Raw genomic sequence first — 21,143 nt, 5'->3', positions numbered from 1 at the left:
ATTAGAATTGGATGATTGATTGATGGTTGATCCACCATCAATCGTCACCCTTAACCAAAGATCTACCTTTTTGACCATAATTGAACATTGATTTAACACATTTCGGTATCTGGGAAGGAGCTAAGAGCCATTGCAGATCTTTTCAGGACCATTCCAAGCAGAAGTCCAGGACCTGCAGTCATGCTGGCAGGCTTTCCCATCTCAGACAGGTCAAAACCCACAAGCAATGAGCTGAGTGAAGGGGGAGGTCGGAAGCTCTGCTCGTCCTTGTTTTTTAACCTCTGCCAGCACTGGCCTCAGATGTCTTTTTGGTAGCGACATTTGATGTTAGGATGTTCAGACAGATTTGGATAGAATGAATGTAAGGTAATTAGCACCACAGGTCACATAGTCAGCTTAACTAAACTGGCCAATTGTGATTGGCATAAGGTGGGCGTGTCCCAGTCTCCTTCCCAGGCCTGTTCATTCAGTCCATTTATAATGTGGTGCCATACAGTATGAGCAGAATGAGGCTCTTCAGAAAACCTATGAATGATTTTGCGTTAAGTCTTTGATCAGTAATTATATGAGCATCACCTTTACAGGTATAAACAATAAAACCAGTTGATACTAAAATATTGATACAGCACATACAACATGTGGACTGAAAAGGTATGTGAAATCTTTCAGATGGAACAGATAACATACTCTCTTAGACTTCAGAAAAGTGTGGAGCCCTGCCGTGGCTCTGTTAACGCAGTGAATACACTCTCCTACACATTCTGAGTAATACATAAATACATAAGACACACTCATGCACACACACTAATACCCTCCCCCACCCCACCCTTTTTTTAATGATTCATTTATTTATTTTTTCATATTATTTATTTGTATGTACTTTGCTTATTCATTTATTTATTTTTATTTTCCTCTCCTTCTGTGTATTGCTCTTATCTTTATTGCTTTGCTAATTAAATGGTGCAAACTAGTCTGTGGGTACAGACGGAAAAAATGTAAAAAGGTAGACAATGTGTATGTAAAGGAATGTATAAGTTGCTGATACTGAAATAAAAACTAAGTTAAAAAAAACATATTGATACAGCAGAGGAATGGCTGGTGTCACTGAAAAACACCAGCCGTTCATCCATCTTTTAACTTCAGCTTGAAGAGGTCTAGACCTCACTCACCCCAACAACCTCTCCCAACTCTTGCAGGGGAATAGCAAGGCGTTCCTAAGCAAAGAGATAAAATCCCTCCAGCATATCCTGGGGGGCCTCGGGGCCTCCTACAGGCTGGATGTGCACAAAATACCTCCTCAAGGAAGCTAGCATGGGGCATCCTCACCAGATGACTCCTGGATGACCGAACTTGTCTTCCTATCCTTAAAGCTGGGCATACACTGTGCGATATTTGAAATCGTTTGATTCAGCTCCATCTCAAACTAGATCGCTGAGTTCAAAAGTTCACAGCCCACGATTTATTTTTTTATAATTACATTTTTTTATATATATATAAAAAAAATCACAAAATATCTGTACCGTTTCTGATTGGGTGGGCACTGCGCATCATTTTTAGACACAACAATGAACGCATACCGTAAAAGTTGTGTCTCGGCGGAGGAACCCGACGTCCCAGCAGAATGAGACAACAGAGAAGTTCAGAACAGCAGACAGAGACACACTGAAGGCTGATTTATAGTTCCGCGTTACACCAACGCAGAGCCTACGCCGTAGGGTATGCGGCGACCCGCACCGTACGCTGCGTTGGTGTAACGTGGAACCATAAATCAGCCTTTAGCAATTTGTGCTATTCTGTGTGGCGATAAATGAAAAAAGATTAGACAATGTCGTGATTGGACAAGGAATTGGCTGGGTAGACGTGGGAAATGCGGTCTTTTTTTTCTGCTATTAAAACATGATTTGTAATGTGAATTTGCAACACTTTAAACTACAAATAATAGTTCTTGACGTGACATCAGAGATTGTGCATGCTCTCTGCGAAAGGATGATCCAATCGGGTCGTAGCTGCTTCAACTGTGCGAGTCCTTCACGAGGAGCGACCAGGATTTCAAACACATTTGATTTTCTTGCGAGCACACGATTTGTGATCGGGAGCTCGTCGTGAGGTGTTAATCTCTCGTCGTTACCCCACGTTTACTGCACGAGGCACGACCGACGATTGGGTCGAAATCCGGCCCGATCCAAAAAATAGTCGTCTCAAAATGAGACAATAATCGCACAGTGTATGCCCGGCTTAAGGGGGAGTCCAGCCCCCCTGCAGAAAGAACTCATTTCAGCTGCTGGTTTCGTCGATATGTGTTTTCTGTCACTAACCACAGTTGCTGATCATAGGTTGTTGTCTTTGTTATTCTTGTTCTTCAGGGTGCTCCGGACCTCCACCTACCTGCTGTACTCTCTCCACATCAACGCCTGTCTCTTCTACTGGGGCTCTGACTATGAGGGACTGGGATCCACCAAGTGGGTCTACAATGGAAAAGGAAACGCGTAAGATGCCCCTTCTTAGTGTCTGGACATGATGAAGATGCCATCATGGCCTCTGCTGCTACACCACAATGATAGCTTTCAGATTTATGAGATTTCTAGAACGTAGCAGCAGGACTTGATCACCTCCAGGTCACTGGTGTGGATAATCTTAAAAGGCTTTAATCAAGAGAACTGGAATTCACTCTCTTGGTTCTTGAATTTTATTCTATTCTCAGTTAGAGTTAAAAAAAAAATGCCGCAAGCCGCAGCTCGGGCGGTCCTGGAGGCAAAAACTCGGGTCTGGGAGGAGTTCGGGGAGGCCATGGAGGAAGACTTTCGGTCGGCCTCGAGGAAATTCTAGAGGACCCTTCGGCGCCTCAGAAGGGGGAACCAGTACTCTGCCGGCACCGTTTATGGTGCTGGTGGGGAGCTGTTGACCTCGACTGGGGAAAGCGTCGGACGGTGGAAGGAGTACTTCGAGGATCTCCTCAACCCGACTGACATGCCTTCCACTGAGGAAGCAGAGAGTGGGGACTCTGGGGCGTGCTCATCCATCACCCAAGCCGGGGTCACTGAGGTGGTTCATAAGCTCCTCAGTGGCACCGGGGGTGGATGAGATTCGCCCTGAGTACCTCAAGTCTCTGGATGTCGTAGGGCTGTCTTGGTTGACACGCCTCTGAGACATTGCATGGAGGAAGGGGACAGTACCGCTGGAGTGGCAAACCGGGGTGGTGGTCCCTCTGTTTAAAAAGGGGGACCGGAGAGTGTGTTCCAACTATAGGGGGATCACACTTCTCAGCCTCCCCGGGAAAGTCTACACCAAGGTACTGGAGAGGAGATTACGGACGATAGTTGAACCTCGGATTCAGGAGGAACAATGCGGTTTTCGTCCCGGTCGTGTCCGGTCTCTGTATGATCGGAGCAGGAGTTTGGTTCACATTGCCGGCAGTAGATCAGACTTGTTCCTGGTGCATGTTGGACTCCGGCAGGGCTGCCCTTTGTCACCGGTCCTGTTCATAATTTTTATGGACAGGATTTCTAGGTGCAGTCAGGGGCCAGAGGGGATCCGGTTTGGGAACCTCAGGATTTCATCTCTGCTTTTTGCGGATGACGTTGTCCTGTTGGCTTCATTGGACCGGGACCTTCAGCATGTGCTGGGGCGGTTTGAGGCAGAGTGCTCTGGCCCACCGGGGCACCAGATGGGGTGGAGAGGATCTGGCCGGAATAACGTGATCCTTCCAGCGCTACGTCCGGCCAGAGAATCCCCAACCTGTCTGGGGAAAAGAAGCGGCCTGCTCACTCCTCAGGTTAAGAAGGAGACCTGAGCTCAGTGTAGGCCCTCTCGGGGTTGGTAGAGGATGGCAATGCCCAGGACTGTTGCTTAGGTAGGAGCAGTGGGTGATAAAATGGAAAAAATGGGGATAAAAAAAAAAGAAACATAACGTGCTAAATATGTCTCTAATTAATTAATCGCAATTAACATGCTAATTTGACACCACTACTCATAATACACCATTACAATAATCGCAAAATGTGGCGCCGATCAATATACCTGGGGTTAGTTCTGCAGAGCAGGAGGAGGACATAAACAAAAAAATAAGGCTTCATTGTTCCTGAAATATTTCATTTTTTGTGACATGAAAATAAATGTAATTGTCTCAAAGACATTTTTGTCTCTACCACTTTGGTTTCCATAGTTACATCCGATGTTACTACTTTGCTGTGAAGACGCTCATCACCATCGGAGGCCTGCCGGACCCCACCACCGTCTTTGAGATCACCTTCCAGCTCATCAACTACTTCGTTGGCGTATTTGCTTTCTCCATCATGATCGGTCAGGTCGGTCCAACTGTCCCACACAATATACCCAACCCCTTCAGGGCTCTGGTTCTGTTCTGTCAAGTCAAGTCAAATTTTATTTGTATAGCACATAGAGTATACAAACGGATGAGCCGCAACCAAAGTGCTTCACTGAAAGTGCTTAAATGCTAAAAGCGAAGACATAAAAAGAAACATTTTTTCAAAGATATAAGAAAAGAAAAGGGCTAAAAGACAAAATCTGGATAAGACAATATAAAAAGACACTAAAAAAAGCAAGAGAAAAAAGGTGGGTCTTTAACTGAGATTTATAAATATTTAGACTGGGCCGCCCGGATGTGTAGGGGAGGGAGTTCCAGAGACTGGGGGCCACAGCCAAGGCTCTGTCCCCAGTTATAGTACCAGTAGTACCAGTTATAGTACCAGTTATAGTACCAGTAGTACCAGTTATGGTACCAGTAGCACCAGCGTCTGGGGGCCACAGCCAACGCCCTGTCCCCAGTTATAGTACCAGTAGTACCAGTTATAGTACCAGTAGTACCAGTTATGGTACCAGTAGTACCAGTTATGGTACCAGTAGTACTATCGTCTGGGGGCCACAGCCAAGGCCCTGTCCCCAGTTATAATCCCAGTTATAGTACCAGTAGTACCAGTTATAGTACCAGTTATAGTACCAGTAGTTCCAGCGTCAGGGGGGCCACAGCCAAGGCTCTGTCCCCAGTTATAGTACCAGTTATAGTTACAGTACCAGTAGTTCCAGCGTCTGGGGGCCACAGCCAAAGCTCTGTCCCCCCTAGTTTTAAGCTGGTCCTGGGCACTTCCAACAACAGTTGGTCAGCTGACCGGAGTGCTCTAGATGGGATGTGGTGGTGGAGAATCTCAGACATGTATGTGGGGGCCAGGCCATGGAGGGATTTGTAAGCGGTCAGGAGAAGTTGAATGAATATGGTAGCGGATGAGGAGCCAGTGGAGAGATGCAAGGACCAGGGTGATGTGATCTCGCTTCTTTGTACAAGTAAGGAGTCGAGCAGCTGAGTTTTGAAGTAACTGCAGGCGTCAGAGTTGAGATTGGACGATGCCGGTGTATCAGGCGTTGCAGTAGTCCAGTTGCAAAGTGACGAAAGCATGGATGACTCTCTCCAGATCGCTCTGTGGCAGGTAGGGTTTGGCCTTTGCAATAGTTCTCAGGTGGAAGAAGCTTTTACGAACTACTACACTGACCTGCTGCTCAAACTTAAAGGCACTGTCAAAAATCACGCCCAGATTTCTGACAGATGGCCTGATGTTAGAGGCGAGAGGGCCCAGGGCATTGATGACGTTTTTTTGGGGGCAGTTCAATTCAATTTTATTTATATAGCGTCTAATACAACAAAAGTTGTCTCTAGACGCTTTCCAGAGACTCAGAACATGACCCCTGAGCAATTATTACATAAACAATGGCAGGTAAAAACTCCCCTAGTGGGAGAAAAACCTTAAAGGAGACATATTATGGCATTTAATGTATATTTTAAACAGGCCTTGAATGTCTTAAAAACAGTCTAAAGCTTGTTTTTTCTACATAAATCAGAAATCCAGCCTGTGGGCCCTGTATCTAGTTTTACCGCTTCTAAAGCCTTTTTCTGTGCTTCATCTTAAGGGCAGGGGGGGCTATGATAATGAGGCTCTGTGCTGATTGGCTGCTTGAATGACGTGTAGGAGGAGAGGAGAATAAACCTTGCTCCGGCCAGAGCAGCCGGCTGCATCGTACACAAAATGTGTCCCATGCGAGAAGCTTCTGCGACAAAATCAATTCCATGGCTTTATTTTTTTTTGTATTAGACTGTCCTAACTGGCCGCGAGTTTAACAGTTTCAGTGTGGACAGAGAGAGTTTAACAGTTTCAGTGTGGACAGAGAGCGTCCGATGTCACGCAGCTCGACCTGATAGTCGGACGCTCTCATTCAGTTACACGCTGTAAACGGATCTTAAAGCCTGATTTACGGTTCTGCGTTAAATCAACGCGTACCCTACGCCGTAGGCTCTGCGTTGGTGTAACGCGGAACCATAAATCAACCTTAAGTCACCTCGTCTTCACGCAGGAAGATTTCTCATCATTTCTTATGTTACAAGACAGATGAATCATGTTAACTGTAAATAAATCACAACACTGAATTTTCACAAATGGCAACTTTATTGTTAAAAAAATAAAATATGAGTTGTATATAAATAACATTTATGTACTATTGCTGGCTCAAGGAAGGACCGTGCGTTTTCTGAAGGTGTTGTTGAACAGCTTCAGGTGCTTGGAAGATCTGAAACCAGACAGAAAAAATGTATTACTAATTTACCTAACGAGTTAGTGGCTCTGTTAGGGAACACTGGAGCCGGCCCGGTCCGTGAGCAGCTCCGGCAGCTCCGTATGCGGCGCCGGTGCTCCGGAGCTAAGCTGAATACTTAGCCCATGCAAAGATCATACAAATATAAATAACATAAAAAAAAGGATCTTACCGCTGACTTGTGTGCAGTTGCCGGGTCCGTTCTGTGGGAACTGATCCTTTTATGAGGGTAAATGTCGATGCAAAATATCATTTCTACTCTCCCTCGCTGTTCAAACAGCCACCGCTTCTAAACAATGGCGGAGCTCCAGCCGGCGGAGAGAGCTGGTTGTGGGCGTGGTTTCAGCAGCGGAGGCCGAACCTCTGCGCCCATGGTGACGTCACCCTAGGCGCAGATTCTAATCGGCTCAAAAAAAATCACGTGACACTGGGGGATCCTGTCGGGCGGGGGTCACAGACCTTGCAGAAATTCATGGGATTTCGTCTCCCCTCTGCTGGCAGGGTGAGGGGAGACCACTTTCCATCCATCCATCCATTATCTTACCCGCTTTATCCCTTGCGGGGTCACGGGGGTCTGCTGGAGCCTATCCCAGCTCATTTTAGGTGAGAGGCAGGGGTTACACCCTGGACAGGTCACCAGTCCATCACAGGGCCACATATAGACACACAAACCATGCTCACAATCACACTCACACTCACACCTACGGGCAATTTTAGAATAATCAATTAACCTAATATGCATGTTTTTGGACTGTGGGAGGAAGCCGGAGTACCCGGAGAAAACCCACGCAAGCACGGGGAGAACATGCAAACTCCACACAGAAAGGCCCCTGCCGGGCCTGGGAGTCGAACCGGGGACCTTCTTGCTGTGAGGCGACAGTGCTAACCACTAAGCCACCGTGCTGCCCCACTAAGCCACCGTGCTGCCCCACTAAGCCACCGTGCTTAGTGACCACTTTATATATGACCACTTTATATATGTTAAAACAAGAAAAAACGTGTTTTTCATAATATGTCCTCTATAAGCCAAACAGTGGCAAGAAAAACTCCCCTTTAGGAGGGAAGAAGCCTTGAGTAGGACCTGGATCATAAGGGGGGACCCTCCTGCAGAGAGCCAGACTTGGGGGTCGGGGACGTCAACAGCACACAGCAGGCAGGTAGAAGCAGCAGCGGGATGACCGGGGGTGGGGACAGCAGGCAGGTGGAAGCAGCACAGCAGGATGACCGGGGGTGGGGACTGCAGGCAGGTGGAAGCAGCAGCGGGATGACCGGGGGTGGGGACAGCAGGCAGGTGGAAGCAGCACAGCAGGATGACCGGGGGTGGGGACAGCAGGCAGGTGGAAGCAGCACCGGGATGACCGGGGGTGGGGACAGCAGGCAGGTGGAAGCAGCAGCAGGATGACCGGGGGTGGGGACCGCAGGTAGGTGGAAGCAGCACCGGGATGACCGGGGGTGGGGACAGCAGGCAGGTGGAAGCAGCAGCAGGATGACCGGGGGTGAGGACCGCAGGCACGTGGAAGCAGCACCGGGATGACCGGGGGTGGGGACAGCAGGCAGGTGGAAGCAGCAGCAGGATGACCAGGGGTGAGGACCGCAGGCAGGTGGAAGCCGCAGCGGGATGACCGGGGGTGGGGACCGCAGGCCAGCACACAGCTCCCAAAGCTCCGGCCCAATCAGCAAGCCCCAGGTTAAGTGCAGGGTCGGGGAAAGGTTGAGAAGGGGCAGGGCCAGGGAGAGGAGTCTTGACGGAAAAATCTCTCCCCCGCCTGACCGGGCCTTTACCCTGCCCCTCTCACTCCCACGCTGCAGGTTCCGGTGTTGTGCATTCAGAGATGCTCTTCGCCACTGGCAGAGGATGCTGCACCATGAACAATAGAGAAAATAGAGAAGAGAAGGGGGGGCCAGCACAAGAAACTACAGGAGCGACTCTAACACACTAGAGTTTACACTACCTAGAGATTTACCAACACCAGCTAGAGGTTTACTAAACACTAACTATGGGCAGTCTGGGCCCAGAGCGGTACTTCTGGACTCATGTGGTTCATGTCTGGCTTCCACTCTGATCTCTTGGCCTCAGATGAGGGACGTTGTCGGAGCAGCAACAGCAGGAGAGAACTACTACCGGGCTTGTATGGACAGCACCGTCAAGTACATGAACTCCTACCACATCCCGAAGGATGTCCAGAACCGGATCAAGACCTGGTTTGACTACACCTGGAAGATCCAAGGCATGCTGGGTAAGGAAAAACTGGTTTAATTTCATGAATATGAAGAGTCCTTCTCAAATAAAAGTTGACATTCCATGTTCCATGTTAACAGAAGCTGAACAGCTTAATGAGTTAAACATTGCAACAGGTTCAGAGTTGGAGATAAATGGTTTATATTACATTTGGTGTACAGACGGTATGGATTCAGGCACATCTGGAAGATAAAAGCCTCATGTTGAGTTCATTCTCTTCGTGCTTCCTGCACAGATGAGCAGGAGCTCCTGGTCCAGCTTCCTGACAAGATGAGGCTGGACATCGCCGTGGATGTCAACTACTCCATTGTCAGCAAAGTGGCCCTGTTTCAGGTCAGAAACTCAAATCAGAAAACGCAGAGACGACATTGTCCCGAACCACAAGCCCTAAAGGCAGAATCAGAGGCCAGAGTAGAGGCCGTTCCACGGAAACAGGCAGAAGTACAAACTTTCAGGACAACAGGCACACGAGACCACCAAAACCACTGGTTGAGACGAGTCAAAGTTCACTGGACCCCAGGGTGACGAGTGAGCCCACTCGAGAACCTGAGAGAGGACTGACATAGGGACGAATAACATCCCTTTGGGGATGGATGATGGTGCAGAGGTTCCAACTCTTCCCTCTCAACAGAAAACTGGCCAGTGCAGGTTTGAATCCTGAAACCTGGTCATATGAGAGGACACGCGAGGAAAAGAGGGCCCACCTAGCTGTTCCCACCTGTGTGTCCACTCCTCCAGTGAACATAAGAATCCATTTTACTGTCTTTGACGGCGTAGCCCCAACTCCCCCAACCAAGGCATCCACCTCAAGTTCAAGCCTAAGAGGTGGATGAGGTGTTATGTAAATAGGAGCAGAAGGGAAGGCCCTCTTTAGTTGACTAAAAGTATCGCTCGCAGCAACAAACCAGGACAAGGGCACCTTGGGAGAGGCAAGACCTTTTAAAGGAGCACTAGCAACGCTTATGTTGCATATGAGCCCCCTGAAAAAATCTGCAGAAGCCAGGACCCTGGTAGGCTGGGGCCCCCTCTACCTCTGTCCTGGTCTTGGCCATCTAGAGTCCGTCTGCAACTGCAGACAGCAAACCCCAGAAAACTACTACCGTATTTTTGTGACCATTAGGCGCATATAAACGTCTTTTTTTTTTTTTTAATGTGCTGCGCGCACAATGATGCAATGCACCCAATGTATTATTTAAAGGCTGATTTATGGTTCCACGTTACACCGACGCAGATAGGGCTGCGTCGACTTAACGCAGATCCATAAGGCGGATGTAATTGAGGCCACCATGAGAGGGGGGGGGGGGGGGGGGCGCGACTCGGCCTCGCTACCGAGAAGGAGACGCGCGTGTGTGTTGTTGTAAGGCGGCGCTCCGTGTGTGTAGATGGCGTCTTTTCGGTCGGTGCGCCGTGTGTGTGTTTTAAATCCAAAAATGACATAAAAAACTGAGGATGCGCCTTTCCACATGGTGCACCGAATGGTCACGAAAATACGGTACTACTACTACTACTGTCATTTAGCAGATACTTTTATCCAAAGCGACTTAAATCTGAGACACACACACCATGGAGCAATTAGGGTTAAGGTCTTGCTCAGGGGCCCAAGGTGGTTCATCTTGGTTGCCATTCTGGGGTTTGAACCTGGTCCTCCAGACCCAAGCCCACCTGTAGCCACTAGACTACCAGCCCCCAAAATACACTGTGGAGTGCTAAAATACACACTTCTCAGGTTGAAGACTTCCCTCACACGCTCCTGTGGAGAGAAAATAACCCCTAGAAGCCTTCAGCCCTGGTTTCCTCCAGGACAGACGGACCTTTATGTGCTGTGAAAAGAAATGACTAGATTATAGTACGGAAAAAGCTTTACTGTCCTGGCTTTATTGGCTCGTGTTGCAGGCCTGAAACGTATAAATCGATGTTGGGACCTGACTGTCTTTGAAGACATAAGAGTGTACGTTAATGAAAGAATCAAGACCTGGAGCCTTCCTGTGTTGTACTCAGGTGTGTGTGTGTGTGTGTGTGTGTGTGTGTGTGTGTGTGTGTGTGTGTGTGTGTGTGTGTGTGTGTGTGTGTGTGTGTGTGTGTGTGTGTGTGTGTGTGTGTGTCAGGGCTGTGACAGGCAGATGGTGTTTGACATGCTGACGAGGCTCAAGTCCGTCGTGTACCTGCCTGGAGACTTTGTCTGTAAAAAGGTGAGAGCTCATCAGGGTTATAATAGTTTTGAATTTTTCATTTTAGTTTAGTTTTATTTCGTTTTGACTTTTTCTCCTTCAATTCAATTAGTTTTAATTCGTTTTTAGTGTGGGGTTGCTAGTTTTTATATTTTCAAAAATGCTTAGTTTTAGTTTTAGTTTTGACGTCACGGACCGTGAGGCGTTAAGCTGCCGCAGCTGCCAGTTGGAGATAAACGGCCAGAGCGAAATAAATTGATCATACCAAGAGGCTTATATTGACAGGGACGAAAACAGAGGAAATTATATCTATAATTTCAGTTCGTTTTAGTTAGTTTTCTAAACACACAATATAGTTTCAGTTAGTTATCGTTTTTGTCTTTTAATTTAAATTTGTATTTAGTTCAGTTAACGTAATTGTTTGTTCAATTTTAGTTTTCGTTATTCCGTTCGTTTTCGTGAACGATAATAACTCTGGAGCTCAGCTGTTGGTGTGTGGGGGTCTGGGTTGCTCCTCACGGCTCCTTGCTGATGTGTTGCATGTTGCATGTGGTGCGTGTGTTCCAGGGAGAGATCGGCAGGGAGATGTACATCATCAAGCAGGGGGAGGTCCAGGTGGTGGGCGGTCCCGACCTGCAGACGGTGTTCGTCACCATCAGAGCCGGCTCTGTGTTCGGTGAGATCAGGTCAGTGCTGCTTCCTGCCATCCTGTCAGCCAATTAGAAAGCTGCATGCAGGGACTTCCAGTGTAGCGACTAATGGAGTAGGACGTGTTCTTTGAACTCCAGCAACAACCTTTAAAAAATCTATTTTTGGTACAGCTTTTTCATCTTTCTTCGGTGTGTTTTTTCCCCACCAACATAATTCGACTTTAACGCTGTCTTTTTGCCGACCAAAATGCCTCCAAAAGCTAAACCCTGTACTCGAGTTGAGGGGGATGAGGGGGGATGAGGGGGGATGGCATCCCCCCCTGAAATAAAAACGGTCCAAATCACCCCCCCTGAAATAAAAACGGTCCAAATCATCCCCCCCTGTAAAACTGCCATCCCTCCTTTCCATCCCTTATGTCATTTCATCAATGAATGTGGTTTTACTGCTATTTCAACATTTAGAGTCATCACCAGAAAAATAACTTATTTGACAATTTTCACCTTTTTCAAGTAAATTTTCACTTGAAATAAGTAGAAAAATCTGCCAGTGGAACAAGATTTATCTTCTTATTACAAGAAAAAAAATCCTGTTCAACTGGCAGATTTTTCTACTTATTTCTAGTGAAAATCTACTTGAAACAGGGGAAAATTGTTGTTTTTTCCAGTGATGAGTCTTGTTTTAAGTGTAATGAGATTTTTTTACTCAAATGAGACATTTTAACTCGAAATAAGACAAATATTCTTGTTAAGATTTTGAGTTTTTGCAGTGATCCATTTTACTTATCCTGTGAAGGACAGAGGCATATTGATAAGTTCAGAAAACTGTTTTTTATTGTTGTGTTTTGATGTATTTGATGTTTTGGTCACTGCTATTATTTGTAATATATTATATTATTTGTAATCAGCACAAATTATCTGTCCCCATATAATAAAATCCACCATCCCCCCTGATTTTTTTTTACAACTCGAGTACCTGCTAAACCACCTGTAAAACCGTTGCGGCCTACTTCGCACGCCGCATCCCCGCCTCGTGGTGACCCCCCCTCTCGCCGGTGGCGCTCCTTCATACGACGGCTGAACTGCTCGCATCACTCCGTGTTGAGATGGCGGCTGTCTTCAAAGCAGAGCTTCAGGCTGCCTTGAGCATCAAGGCTGAGCTACAGGCAGTGAAGTCAGAGTTATCTTGCAGCATTACAAACATCCAGTCTGATGTGCGCACTCTGAAGAACACCGCGGGTGAAATGGAAACATCTCTTTCCTCCTGCACCGATGACTTTACAACTTTACAGGCTAAACTGGAGCATCTGTCAACTGAACTGATAAGGCTGGACAATAAATGCGAGGATCTGGAAGCGAGATCGCAGCGCAATAACATACGGATAGTGGGAATTCCTGAAGATTTTTCCACCTCTTCTGCTGCTACGGATATTTCCTCTCTGCTCAAGGAAGCTTTTAAGCTGGAGAAGGAGCCTCTCGTGGACTGCGCTCACCGCACCCTCCAGCGGAAGCCCGGAGAGCACCCTCGTCCCATCATCGCCCGTCTGCACTACCATGCAGACTGTGTGGACATATTGCGCCGAGCCAGGGCCCACCAATGGATCAAGTTCGGAGAGTTGAGTGTTTCGGGTCTTTCCCGACCACAACCTGAAGACGGCTTGTGCCCGAGCCGCCTTTAATGGTGTCCATCCGCTCCGCAAAGAACGGTTGCACTGATCCTTGGAGATTTTATTACCCTTGTGCAAAGGAATAGGACCACCTCGGGAACAAGGACAGACTGGGGTGTGTCCGGGACCACCCCCGAAACAGGGACAGGAGGGGGTTGCCGCTGCAGTCGTCTCTTTTGCCTGCACTGAGCCTGAACGCTCTTGGGTCCACCAAAAGCCAGGCCCGTTCTTCCTTGAACTGTGGCATGTTCTTCTCTGCCTCCCGGCGGAAAAACTACCAGAGGGTAATCTGTTCTCCTGCTAGGTCCATGCTGGCTGGTCCATTCTGTCACGAGTTGGTTGGTTAGGACCCAAACGCAGGAGAGACCAGGAAGCAGGGGTTCCAAAAGATGGTGATTTATTACTCCAAAAATAAACCAAGCCTCCATAAGTCTCTTCTTAAAAAAAGATAAGGATCCGAATCTCTGCGGCTCATACAGACCTCTTTCATTAACAAATGTAGATGCTAAGATTGTTGCTAAAGCTTTGGCCTATCACTTGGACAACATTGTACTAATTATTGTCTCAAATGAGTTGTTATTCTTTAATATCTGAACACTCTTAAATATTATTCACTCTAAAACTGCCACAACAACACCCGAAGTAGTAATCTCGGTCGATGCTGAAAAAGCATTCGATAGGGTTGAATGGGACTATTTATTTACTGTATTAAAGAAGTTTGGGCTGGGGAATGGGTTCATTTCTTGGATACGTCTCCTTTACCTGTCTCCACAAGCAAGCACTAATGGCATTCGGTCCAATTTTTTTACTCTAGCCCGTGTCACCAGACAGGGGTGTCCCCTCTCTCCCCTATTATTCGCACTAGCTATAGAGCCCCTGTCCATCTTTCTGAGGTCCTCCCCCACTTTTACTGGGATCTCCCCATTGGGAACAGAATTTAAGCTGCCACTTTACGCTGATGACTTATTGTTATATGTCTCGGATCCTGTCCTCTCCATTCCTTCAATTTTATCTGCTTTACAGAGATTTTGATCATTTGGATCAAAAACACACCACTTCTTTTGTATTTGAGGGCTTTGGTGAATGATTGGAGCAAAACTGTTGAGCAGCCCCCCCTAGATCAGGGGTCGGCAACCCAAAATGTTGAAAGAGCCATATTGGACCAAAAACACAAAAAAACAAATCTATCTCGAGTCGCAAAAAATGAAAAGTCTTGTATAAGCCTTAGAATGAAGGCAAATGGCGAAATGTCGAGAAAAAAGTTGAAGTGTCGAGAAAAAAGTTGAAAATGTCGAAATTAATGTTGAAGTACAATCTTGAGAAAAAAGTCAAATGTCGAGAAAGTCAAAATTTCGTGAAAAAGTCCAAATGTCGATAAAAAAGTCCAAATGTCGAGATTAAAAAGGAAAGGAAAAAGGTAGAAAAAAGAGGAAAAAAGGAAAGAAAGAAGAAAAAAAGAAGAAAAAAAAGAAGAAAAAAAAGAGAAAAAAAGGAAAAAAAGAGAAAAAAAGGAATTAAAAAAAAATTTTGAAAAAGCTCAAGGAGCCACTAGGGCAGTGCTAAAGAGCCCTCTAAGCGACCCCTGGCTTAGAATCAGTCCACGGCCCACGCCTCGCCTACATACAGTATGCCCAACAAACAGAGAGTCCCAGCTCCTTCAGTGGTGTCAGTGCTATCACTGTGGGGCCATGATCTTTGCTCCTAAACCCCTTTAAGTTTGTCTTTTCTCAGGTGTCTCTGATTTGGGGCTGCACATGAAACTCAGTGGTGTATCACCCTGATTTCCTCTCTCTCCTCTCTGATTGGTCAGTCTGCTGGCAGGAGGTGGAGGGAACCGTCGTACGGCCAACGTGAAGGCCCATGGATTCGCCAACCTCTTCATTCTTGACAAGAAAGACCTGGCTGAGATCCTGGTTCATTACCCCGAGTCCCAGAAACTCCTGCGCAAGAAGGCCAAGTAAGTCCCAGACCAGACCAGGAGCCTCATGTACAACGAATGCGTGGATTTCAACGTAATTCTGTGCGTGGAGTTCTTGAGTACGCAAAAAAAAAATTCAGATGTTCAAAACTGTGTGTACGCCCAAATCCACGCAGGTTTCTTTGAACATCACAATCAGCGTGGATTTGAGCGCACACGTGGGAGCACAACACTCCGCCCTGTCTCCTCCCTCAAGTAGATATATTTGAATATGATAATGAGGATAATTATCCATTAAAAACCACTCATCCTATCAAGGAACTTGCAAAAACAAGTAAAACAAATTAAAAAAACATCGGCTGTGAGCTGGAGACAGTCATGTCAGAAGTTGAGGCCTACGTTGGTCGTGAACTTATTGTTGACGTCACGTTTCCTCATATTCTGCACTTCACTGCATCACCAGTGAGTGTCGCCAACGGAACAAACCTCAGAAAAGTGCGTACACCAGATTTGTGCGTGAAGGACCTAAATGCAATTTTCTACGTTCAAATCAATTTTTGAACATCCGACGGTGAGCGTAGAAAGTAGAGTACGCACGTTTTTTGTGCACCGCACGTTTGGAACATGAGGCCCCTGGACCACTACTGACTCCTCATTAAAATGAGGAAATGTTCCCTTTAGGGGTCACCACAGCAGGACGGCGGCTCTCAGCGGCCCTCAGTGGCCCTCAGCGGCCCTCAGTGGCCCTCAGTGGCCCTCAGTGGCCCTCAGCGGCCTCAGTGGCCCTCAGTGGCCCTCAGCAAACCAGGGGCTTCACCAATATGTTCTTAAGAACGATCTTAAGAAATGTCTTAAGATCTAAAATTAAGAAGTTCATAAGAAAGTTCTTAAGTGCAATTCCTCAATATTTTCTTAAGAACCGTCTTAAGAACTGTCATTTCTTACGAATTTCTTATTTTTCATACTTAAGAAGTTCTTAAAATATGTCATTGCATTGCACGCGCCAACAAACAACATTTATACAGGTAGTTTGGTCTTAACCGTCAGTCACTCACTAAACATGGAGAAGGAGAAAAGAGATGCAGGAACTTTTCAAGGTTATGGTGGATGAGATTAATGTGCGAAAAAAATACTATTGGGGAAAATTAATAATAATTAACTACCACGCTAACTAACATGCTAACAAACAGTTAACAGGCTCTTTGTGTAATTAATTACAAAGTATATCCTCAAACTATGACCTACTAGTCTAAACTTGTCTAAAATATGTTGAAAAAGGTGAAATTAGAGGCTTTTTATTATTATTTTTATTATTATTTTTATTATTATTATTATTATTATTATTATTATTATTGTTATTGACTTTTCACAAAAGACATTTTAAGACAGGTCAAGGTTGTCTTAAAGTTAAGAAAAAAGTCAAGAACAAATTTGAGAACTTTTATTTCAAGAATACCATTTATTCTGAAGTTTTTTCTTAAGAAGAAACTTAAGAAGAAAGTTGAGAAAATACTTAGAACTTTTTTGGAGAATATGACTTCTCTTTTTTCTTCTTAAGAAAAAAATGACACTTAAGAAGATTTTTTTTCTTAAGAATGTTTTGTGAATCTGGCCCCTGATCTGGGGCGAGCTGGACTGGTCCCGGAACCTGAGCTGGACTGGCCCGGGAGCCTGAGCTGGACCGGTCCCGGAGCCTGAGCTGGACCGGTCCCGGAGCCTGAGCTGGACCGGTCCCGGAGCCTGAGCTGGACTGGTCCCGGAGCCTGAGCTGGACTGGTCCCGGAGCCTGAGCTGGACTGGTCCGGGAGCCTGAGCTGGACTGGCCCCGGAGCCTGAGCTGGACTGGTCCCGGAGCCTGAGCTGGACTGGTCCCGGTCCCGGAGCCTGAGCTGGACTGGTCCCGGAGCCTGAGCTGGACTGGTCCCGGAGCCTGAGCTGGACTGGTCCGGGAGCCTGAGCTGGACTGGTCCCGGAGCCTGAGCTGGACTGGTCCCGGAGCCTGAGCTGGACTGGTCCCGGAGCCTGAGCTGGACTGGTCCCGGAGCCTGAGCTGGACTGGTCCCGGAGCCTGAGCTGGACTGGTCCCGGAGCCTGAGCTGGACTGGGAGCCTTCCTCGGCCCCCCTTTGTCTGCGTGTCTTCCTCTGCCTGATCTCTCCTCCGTCCTGGACAGGATTATTCTTGTCTCTAATCAGCTCAAGCCGGTCACTCCATTTGGGTGAGAGAACCGGGTCAGACCGGAGCTGTGATCCTCCAGCTCACTTAGAGCTCGGTGCTGCAGGTGAACGGAGGAGACGCTGGACGGATGTGTTGTTTTTAGTCCCAACGTCTGTCCTGGATCAACGCTGTGACGTTTCAGCCTTTGTTGGACTTAAACCACATTTGACTGTCTCTACAGGACGATGCTGACGAAAGACGCCAAGCCTGAAGTGGCGGCGGGTAAGGAGCAGCCGGAGGTGATCCCGCCCAGACCTGACACACCGGAAATGTTCAAGGCAGCTCTGAAGGTGACGGAGCAGGCCGGCATCGAGGGAACCTTCGCCAAGCTGAAGAAGGCCTACAAGCCGTTTGAGGAGGGAGGAGAGGAGGAGGCACAGGTAGGAGACGACAACACACCTGCTGATAGATACATTCCGCATAAATACGTGGGAAGGAAAGGAATAGAGTGAGGGAAAGCTGGTAGAATTAAGAGGAGGAGAAAGAGAGGATATAAGAGAGGAAGAGGAGATGGAAGGATACATAGGTGGAGGAAGAACAAGAGGGATGATGAAGGAAAGCAAATATTGTATTGATTTGGTCTTTAGGAACCAGTGGGGTATGAGGAGAATGAAGGAAGTAGGAAAAAAGAAAATAAGCAAAACAAAAAGCAAACAGGAGTGAAGGAAAGCATCGAGGGTTGAAAGGTACACTGAAGAAAGAAAGAGTGACTACGTTTACATGCAGTCAAAATTCGTGTTGTTGCTAATATTCCGGTTACTGAAACATTCAGAATATTCCGTTTACATGGTAATTAATCATTTGGGATATCTGGATCAAACCAGCGACGCACGGAGAACATGATGACACAATTCCCATCATTTCTGCTTCTTCTTCCTGTATCCAAATTCAAAACAAATGCTGCTTAGCGCAACTTTTCTCTCACCTTCTTGTAAATCTTCTATCCCGGTACTTTCTACCGTCTACAAATGCAGAAATGTTCATATCCTTCATTACATTTATGAAGTGATTAGTCTCCTCCTGGTCTTGGTTTCTCCGTGTTTAGAAGAACTTCCTGGACTCAAAAGACCAGGATTCCTTGTGAACAGAGCATGTGCAGAAAACTAATTCCTGTTCCGTTTGATGGGGATATTCTGTTAGGTGTTTACATGACCCAATATTCAGGTTTTAAAATGAGTAACCCAGGGCTCATATTGGGGTTTTTAAAAACCTGAATATGTGCAAATTCGGGTTATTCAAAGGGGTTATTGGTGTTTACATGGCCGTGCAAATTTGGGTTATTGCCAATATTGGGGTTTTAAAAGGGTTATTGATGCATGGAAACGCAGTCACTGAGAGAAAGGATGTGTGTAAATGACAGGAAACACTGTTGTAAGTAACAACCTCCTCCGTCCACCCTTGGTTCCTTGTCCCTCAGGGTCCTACCCGCATCTCTCCCATGCCGCCTCCATCCCCGATGCACCGGCGCTCCCCGGTACCCCGGACCCTGGAGCCGGAGGACGGAGACGAGGCCGTGGCGGAGACGGCGGACAGTTCCGTCATCATCAGGATGACGCCACGGCATAAAGGAGAGGAGCTTCTGTCCGTGGAGGTGTCACCAAGGGAGGGAGAGGAGGCCAAGAAGGAGGAGCAGAAGGAGAAGAAGAAGAAGAAGGAGAAGAAGAAGAAATGAGGCGACAGGAAACTGCTATCGTCCATCTGCTTAGGTTTTGGGACAGAGTGAAAGCAAAGGACCGTTCTCCTCCTCCTGTTTGTCCTTTCTTTCCCAGCATCCCTTTCTCCTCTCAGCTGGCTTCTCCGACTGTGACTCTGGCTGTAAGAAAACCTTGGCATTACTGACTCATGTAGATTATAACGCTGCAAGCTCCACCGGGCTACAGTGAGGACATTTTCCCAGAGTTCCTAGCTTCAGCAGTGTCCATCACTGAGATAATTAGAGTCTGGCAGCATGCTCGTGGTCAGTAGAGATGATGTTTGATGATTTGTTCACCTTTCTCGTGTAAATATGAAAGCTTCTCACATGCCGCTGGTCTGACCGGTAGCGTGTGATGATCCACGTGTTTCCGCTGCGATCCAGCCCATAACCCTCAGGGGGTTGACCCACTAGAGTTGGTCATCTGGGACAATCCAAAGACACTTTTACAGTTTTTAACTCAGTCAGGTATGACAAAACTTTAACCAAGCTTTTTTGCAAAACAAAACTCCTTTCTCATTCATCCCAGTCCCATTTCCATACCCTGGCTCTACCCGGTACACAATTAGGACCATTTATCATAAAATCACTGACCAAATTGGGACCAGTTTGGCTTAAGGCTTTGCTCCCACTATGGGAGATTTTACCTGCCATTGTTTATGTAATAATTGCTCGGGGGTTCATGTTTATGTTCATGTTCTGGGTCTCTGGAAAGCGTCTAGAGATAACATCTGTTGTATTAGACGCTATATAAATAAAATTGAATTGAATTGAATGTAATTGACCAGACTTTGTGGAGACCAGAGCCTGGACCTAATGATGGGTGGTGGTCTTCTAGTATTCTGTTCTAGTGGCTACAGAAGTGGGCTTGGGTCTGGAGGATCAGGTTCAAGACCTGGAATGGCAACCAAGAGGAACCAGCTTGGGCCCCTGAGCAAGGCCCTTCACCCTAACGGCTCCATGGTGTGTGTCTGCTAAGACAGTAGTAGTAGTAGTAGTAGTAGTAGTAGTAGTAATGAGGCAGAATGTGGTTTCTGAGGTCCTGGTTGTGGTGTGAATTAAAGTTGGTTAGGGTGGAGGACCACGGCTGACAATACAACAACGTTCGGGGACCTCCTGTGGATATAGGAACCATCAATCCATCCTTTGACCACCACCCATCCAAGTTTCAGGTCATGGTGGGCAGCAGAGAGACCCAGAAATCCCTGTTACCTGTCCTTTTTTTCTTCTTTTTTTTTTAATTTTTTTCTCTTTTTTACTCTTTTTTTGTTCTTTTTTTTTCTTTTTTTTGTTCTTTTTTCTTTTCTCTTCTTTTTTTCCTTTTTTCTCTTTTTTCTTCCTTTTTCCTTTCGTTTTTAATCTCGACATTTCAACTTTTTTCTCGAGATTGTACTTCAACATTAATCTCAACATTTTGACTTTTTTCTCAAAATTTTTACTTTTTTCTTGACATTTCGACTTTTTTCTCGACATTTTGACTTTTTTCTGGAGAATTTCGACAATTTTCTCGAAGTGCATAATGAAAAAATAAATCTCCCCCAGTTCTAACTAATATAGAAACATGCAGCATGTGTTTCCTTCATTCTAAGGCTGATACAAGACTTCATTTTTTGCGGCTACAGACATATTTGTTTTTTGTGTTTTCGGTCCACTATGGCTCTTTCAACATTTTGGGTTGCAAAATGACCTGAGGACCCAGCTGCTACAAGAGGTGGAAGCTAAGGAGCTAGAGACGGTCCAGCTGATTCCCCTGGTTAGAGCTGGTCAGCTGATTCCCCTGGTTAGGCTAATGGAGAACCAGTTGCAGTGCTCTGTTAGTACAGTTGACAGCACATCCCTCATATTATAGTTTATGTTTATGTAATATTTGCTCGGGGGTCATGTTCTGGGTCTCAGGAAAGCGCCTAGAGACAACTTCTGTTGTAATAGACGCAATATAAATAAAATTTAATTGATTGAAGTGAATATTACCTGTAAATGTGAACGACTGTCCTTTCT

The 21,143-nt window shown here is 46.5% G+C and overlaps 1 protein-coding gene across 5 annotated transcripts in view; it reads left to right on the top strand.

Annotated features, from left to right (window-relative positions):
* The window catches only part of cngb1a (cyclic nucleotide gated channel subunit beta 1a), an 84,028-nt gene extending 64,108 nt beyond the window's left edge, over window positions 1–19,920 (top strand). For all 5 annotated transcript variants that reach the window (XM_061736141.1, XM_061736169.1, XM_061736150.1 and 2 more), the window contains 9 exons: window positions 2,364–2,486; window positions 4,163–4,304; window positions 8,675–8,834; window positions 9,072–9,169; window positions 10,942–11,025; window positions 11,572–11,690; window positions 15,129–15,275; window positions 17,634–17,832; window positions 18,870–19,920. In XM_061736141.1, the coding sequence (XP_061592125.1) occupies window positions 2,364–2,486; window positions 4,163–4,304; window positions 8,675–8,834; window positions 9,072–9,169; window positions 10,942–11,025; window positions 11,572–11,690; window positions 15,129–15,275; window positions 17,634–17,832; window positions 18,870–19,124 (1,327 nt within the window). In that variant the 3' untranslated portion in view covers window positions 19,125–19,920. The remainder of the gene's footprint in view (window positions 1–2,363; window positions 2,487–4,162; window positions 4,305–8,674; window positions 8,835–9,071; window positions 9,170–10,941; window positions 11,026–11,571; window positions 11,691–15,128; window positions 15,276–17,633; window positions 17,833–18,869) is intronic.
* The last annotated feature ends 1,223 nt before the right edge of the window (window positions 19,921–21,143 follow it).

Source organism: Cololabis saira, chromosome 2 (assembly GCF_033807715.1).
Source record: "Cololabis saira isolate AMF1-May2022 chromosome 2, fColSai1.1, whole genome shotgun sequence".
In the NCBI taxonomy this organism is placed as follows: domain Eukaryota; kingdom Metazoa; phylum Chordata; class Actinopteri; order Beloniformes; family Belonidae; genus Cololabis; species Cololabis saira.
Note: the sequence above shows the minus strand (reverse complement) of the source record. Positions and strands in the feature narration are given on the sequence as shown.